This window comes from Oncorhynchus mykiss, chromosome 16, assembly GCF_013265735.2.
Source record: "Oncorhynchus mykiss isolate Arlee chromosome 16, USDA_OmykA_1.1, whole genome shotgun sequence".
NCBI lineage: Eukaryota > Metazoa > Chordata > Actinopteri > Salmoniformes > Salmonidae > Oncorhynchus > Oncorhynchus mykiss.
In genome coordinates this window covers 74,018,880-74,024,879 of record NC_048580.1, presented here as the reverse complement: position 1 = coordinate 74,024,879, position 6,000 = coordinate 74,018,880, and the positions used below count along the sequence as shown (strand labels likewise).

The 6,000-nt window shown below is 47.0% G+C and overlaps 1 protein-coding gene across 1 annotated transcript in view; it reads left to right on the top strand.

Moving 5' to 3' along the window:
* The window catches only part of lama5 (laminin, alpha 5), a 276,711-nt gene that overhangs the window by 131,019 nt on the left and 139,692 nt on the right, over positions 1-6,000 (top strand). The window contains exons 15-22 of the mRNA XM_036947797.1: positions 922-1,056; positions 2,004-2,141; positions 2,295-2,347; positions 2,464-2,563; positions 3,962-4,014; positions 4,464-4,569; positions 5,216-5,315; positions 5,540-5,696. Of these exons, the coding sequence (XP_036803692.1) occupies positions 922-1,056; positions 2,004-2,141; positions 2,295-2,347; positions 2,464-2,563; positions 3,962-4,014; positions 4,464-4,569; positions 5,216-5,315; positions 5,540-5,696 (842 nt within the window). The remainder of the gene's footprint in view (positions 1-921; positions 1,057-2,003; positions 2,142-2,294; positions 2,348-2,463; positions 2,564-3,961; positions 4,015-4,463; positions 4,570-5,215; positions 5,316-5,539; positions 5,697-6,000) is intronic.

Here is a 6,000-nt window from a genome sequence, read left to right as displayed (position 1 = left end):
AATTGGTCCTTTGGCTGACCCACTCCTTAGATAACCTCTGACCTTTGTATGTCCAGCTGCCCTAGGTGTTGCCCTCTCCCATGGCCCCACTCTGGCTTCCTGTCCTATACAATAGACAATGTACCTTACCAGAATGGCAAATGCCATTATATAGGACAATATATTTATCCATATATGTACCTAATTTCTCCCACAACCGCTGACTGGACCACACACTACGCTCATCAACTACACACACCAAAACTACACACACCGAAACTACACACACCAAAACTACACATACCACGCTCAAAACTACACACACCTCAATTACACACTCCAGACACCACAATAAAACATACCTCAACTACACACACCTCAACTACACACCCCAACTACACACACCTCAACTACACATACCTCAACTACACACACTTCAACTACACACCCCAACTACACACACCTCAACTACACTCACCACAACTACACACACCCCAACTACACACACCACAACTACACACACCACAACTACACACACCCCAACTACACACACCCCAACTACACACACCGCAATTACACACACCCCAACTACACACACCCCAACTACACACACCTCAACTACACACACCCCAACTACACACACCTCAACTACACACACCACAACTACACACACCCCAACTACACACACCCCAACTACACACACCTCAACTACACACACCTCAACTACACACCAGACACCAAAATAAAACACACCACACATTAAACATTTTGTGGAGGTGCCGAACTCTCTACCCAGACCGTTTGGTGGTGATGTTTGAGACTACATTGCCGTCGGAGACGAATCATCCTGTAACTTAATCCTAAATAACTCCTAATTATTTGTAGATTTGTTAAATTGATGCTTTCATGATCTCATGATGTTGTCACTTCCTGTTTACCCAGTGTGCACCTGTGATCCTCGCACCTCCCTGGGCTCCAGCTGCAGTGTGTCGGGTCACTGCCACTGCAGACCCAACTACAGCGGTACCGCCTGTGACCAGTGTGCTCCTGGTTTCTACGGCTTCCCCAGCTGCACGCGTAAGTTGTCCGAGTTCAAACGACATCTCAAAGCCTGATTGGTTGTTAAAATCAGATTGATTCAATATGTTAAAAAAACTCGGTACACTTATTTATAAATATGTTAATGAAGACGTTTCTCTCCAACATTGGATCCTTTGCATTATGTGTTTTTTCTATAGGTAGGCAGGTAGCCTAGGCAGGTAGCCTAGTGGTTAGAGAGTAGAGGCGGCAGGTAGCCTAGTGGTTAGAGTGTAGAGGTGGCAGGTAGCCTAGTGGTTAGAGTGTAGAGGCGGCAGGTAGCCTAGTGGTTAGAGTGTAGAGGAGGCAGGTAGCCTAGTGGTTAGAGAGTAGAGGCGGCAGGTAGCCTAGTGGTTAGAGTGTAGAGGACGCAGCGTAGCCTAGTGGTTAGAGTGTAGAGGTGGCAGGTAGCCTAAGTGGTTAGAGTGTAGAGGTGGCAGGTAGGCTAAGTGGTTAGAGTGTAGAGGCGGCAGGTAGCCTAAGTGGTTAGAGTTTAGAGGTGGCAGGTAGCCTAGTGGTTAGAGTGTAGGGGCGGCCGGTAGCCTAGTGGTTAGAGAGTAGAGGCGGCAGGTAGCCTAGTGGTTAGAGTGTAGAGGTGGCAGGTAGCCTAGTGGTTAGAGTGTAGGGGCGGCCGGTAGCCTAGTGGTTAGAGTGTAGAGGCAGCAGGTAGCCTAGTGGTTAGAGCGTTGGACCAGTAACCGAACGATTGCTAAATCGAATCCCCCGAGCTGACAAGGTTAAAAATCTGTCGTTCTGCCCCTGAACAAGGCAATTAACCCACTGTTCCCGGGAGGCCGTCATTGTAAATAAGAATTTGTTCATAACTGACTTGCCTAGTTAAATTAAGGTTCAATTTTAAAAAGTTTTCTGAATGTAGCTAAATGCTAGCTGGCTATCTCGCTCCACAGCTACTATGCTAATGTGTTAATATCTCTCTCCTCCCTCAGCTTGTCAGTGCTCAGCTGAGGGCTCCAGGTTCAGTAGCTGTGACCAGGTGAGTGGTCAGTGTACCTGTCTACCCAACGTCGTGGGACAGAGGTGTGACACCTGCAGCTCTGGAACCTACGGATTCCCTATGTGCCAAGGTAAGACTTAGAGTCCATCTTGATCTTAAACTTAAACTTGATCTCAATCTTTCAAGTTCAAGTTTCTACTTTATTGTCCCAGAGAGAGAAAGAGAGAGAGTTAAAGAGACGAAGAGATAAACTAAACGATGGGTTACTTTCTCCCCTGAACAGCTGGCACATGCAACCCAGCCGGCTCTGTGCAGAACGAGGTCCTGCCAACTGTTGTAAGTAGCTTACATCTACGGTTCGTTCGGTTTCTAATAAAATATGTTTTAACGAAATGCAACATATATTCTGTACTGTTGTTCATTGTTTAGTCATCTCTACACGTTTTTAACAGGGTTCCTGTGAGTGTCAGCCTTACGTGGAGGGTGTGGCCTGTGACAGGTGTAAACCTCTGTTCTGGAACCTGTCACCTGACACCGTCTACAGATGTTCCAGTAAGAGACATCTGTACACTTCCTGTTTCATCAAAAAGGAGACATCTGTACACTTCCTGTTTTATCAAAAGGAGACATCTTTAGCCTCCCGGGTGGCGCAGTGGTCTACTTGTGCCACCAAATCATATCAAATCAAATCAAATTTATTTATATAGCCCTTCGTACATCAGCTGATATCTCAAAGTGCTGTACAGAAACCCAGCCTAAAACCCCAAACAGCAAGCAATGCAGGTGTAGAAGCACGGTGGCGAGGAAAAACTCCCTAGAAAGGCCAAAACCTAGGAAGAAACCTAGAGAGGAACCAGGCTATGTGGGGTGGCCAGTCCTCTTCTGGCTGTGCCGGGTGGAGATTATAACAGAACATGGCCAAGATGTTCAAATGTTCATAAATGACCAGCATGGTCGAATAATAATAAGGCAGAACAGTTGAAACTGGAGCAGCAGCACGGCCAAGTGGACTGGGGACAGCAAGGAGTCATCATGTCAGGTAGTCCTGGGGCATGGTCCTAGGGCTCAGGTCCTCCGAGAGAGAGAAAGAAAGAGAGAAGGAGAGAATTAGAGAACGCACACTTAGATTCACACAGGACATCGAATAGGACAGGAGAAGTACTCCAGATATAACAAACTGACCCTAGCCCCCCCGACACATAAACTACTGCAGCATAAATACTGGAGGCTGAGACAGGAGGGGTCAGGAGACACTGTGGCCCCATCCGAGGACACCCCCGGACAGGGCCAAACCAAAGACTCTAGGTTCGTGCCCAGACTCTGTCGCAGCCGGCCGCGACGGGAGGTCCGTGGGGCGACGCACAATTGGCCTAGCGTCGTCCGGGTTAGGGAGGGTTTGGCCGGTAGGGATATCCTTGTCTCATCGCGCACTAGCGACTCCTGTGGCGGGCCGGGCGCAGTGCATGCTAACCAAGATTGCCAGGTGCACTGTGTTTCCTCCGACACATTGGTGCGGCTGGCTTCCGGATTGGATGCGCGCTGTGTTAAGAAGCAGTGCGGCTTTGTTGGGCTGTGTTTTGGAGGACGCATGACTTTCGACCTTCGTCTCTCCCGAGCCCGTACGGGAGTTGTAGCGATGAGACAAGATAGTAATTACTAACAATTGGACACCACGAAATTGGGGAGAAAAGGGGGTAAAAACATTTTTTTAAAGGAGACATCTACTCTTCCTGTTTTATCAAAAGGAGACATCTTTACACTTCCTGTTTTATCAAAAGGAAACATTGTGCTTGTTATTGTGAATCATTTATGTAGTAGACTTTGGGTTGACCTGTTTCAAACGTGATAAATTCAGTTTGGGTAGCAGTAGATTCTACTACTTCCTATACTACTTCCTGAAGTGAATGACAAAAATTCATTGTATTTTCTGTGTGTTCCTCCGTCTCCCAGACTGTGAATGCAACGTTGAAGGGACTGTGGCCGGTGTGGCAGAGTGTGCTCAGGTGAAAAGGTTTTTTCTCAACGATTCAACTGATTTATTTGACATGAAGCAGCCAGTAATACTGGCTAGCTACAGTAGAGTTCTGTCACGATACAGATGGAACATACAGTTCAATTAGACCAGTAATACTGGCTAGCTACAGTAGAGTTCTGTCACGATACAGATGGAACATACAGTTCAATTAGACCAGTAATACTGGCTAGCTACAGTAGAGTTCTGTCACGGTACAGATGGAACATACAGTTCAATTAGACCAGTAATACTGGCTAGCTACAGTAGAGTTATGTCACGATACAGATGGAACATACAGTTCAATTAGACCAGTAATACTGGCTAGCTACAGTAGAGTTCTGTCACGATACAGATGGAACATACAGTTAAATTAGACCACTACTTGTTTCAATTCAACGGATCTTTAAAAGTTTTTTTCTTTTTCTCGGGCTCCATCAGAACAACGGCCAATGTCACTGTAAACCCAACGTGTGCAGTGGCACCTGCTCTGTGTGTAAAGACGGATACTTCAACCTGCAGAGTGGCAGCTTCTTCGGCTGTCAAGGTAACCCTTCGACTACTGTCCCACCAACTGAATGTTGCTCTGTCCAGAAGACCCCTGAAGTAGCCCCTCTTGTACAATCTACCAGTAGGCCTATGGTCTCATGAGTCTTCTCTAGTACCCTCTGTGGATTGGCTAGGTACCCCCAGGGATCCTAGTACCCCCTGTGGATAGGCCAAGTACCCCCAGGGATCCTAGTACCCCTGTGGATAGGCTAGGTACCCCCAGGGATCCTAGTACCCCCTGTGGATAGGCTAGGTACCCACAGGGATCCTAGTACCCCCTGTGGATAGGCCAAGTACCCCCAGGGATCCTAGGTACCCCCTGTGGATAGGCCAAGTACCCCCAGGGATCCTAGGTACCCCCTGTGGATAGGCTAGGTACCCCCAGGGGTCCAAGTAACCCAGGGGTCCTAGTACCGCTCGCCAACCCAACATCTTAACCATTAGATCAAGAGAACATCCTCATGGTTCGGGGGCAAAAGTTGGGCTTTACGTGTCTCAAGCAGAGATACCTCGAGAGGGCGAATTCCAAATCTCCTCTGTTACAATAACACCAGTCTGGTGTACTATACATTTTTTTTAATAAACTATAAATGTTGTACAGCAGTATATCAAGTCCTCTAGATGTGTTGGTGTGTGTGTTGCAGGCTGTCAGTGTGACATTGGAGGATCAGTGGGTCAGTCCTGTGGGGAGAGGACCGGGAGATGTCGTTGCAGACCCAACGTGGAGGGATCCAAGTGTAACATGTGAGTGAAAAAGGGGTGTGTCTGTTTGCATCACAGATAGAAAAAAGAAGAAGAGTCCCATTGTCATTTCCTGATCACTTTTTTTTCCCCGAAAGCTTTATTAACCCCCGAGAAACATACGATACCCAATAGGAGGCTTTCTATTTTCATTTACTGAAAATATTATTTTAAACGTAAATTATATATATATTTTTTTAAACCAGCATTCCGTCTCTCCTTTCAAGGCCTCGTCCAGACCACTACTTTCCAGACCTGCACCACCTGAAGTTTGAGATAGAGGAGGGTACCACGCTGGACGGGCGGCCGGTGCGCTTCGGCTACAACCCCCTGGAGTTTGAAGGGTTCAGCTGGAGAGGGTACGCTCAGATGTCCTCCATTCAGGTGAGTCCTCTATACCACATGTATATTAATACCTAGCACATATAGCCTATATCTCTGTGGCTCTGTCCTCCCTTTCCACTGTCTTAGATCTCACACACAGCTGTTATTATGTTTTTTTAAGTGATGTGTAGTTTTATTTGTTAGTAGTAGTAACTGAATTCGTTCCCCCCCCGGGGAAGGAGTTGCTATGTTATCATAGACATCCTCTCTGTGTGTTCTCTGTTATATTCATGACTAATGAATTGTCTTCACTACAACGTGTGTTCAATTCTGCGGTCAACTTAAACCTCAGTCATTCTAAACC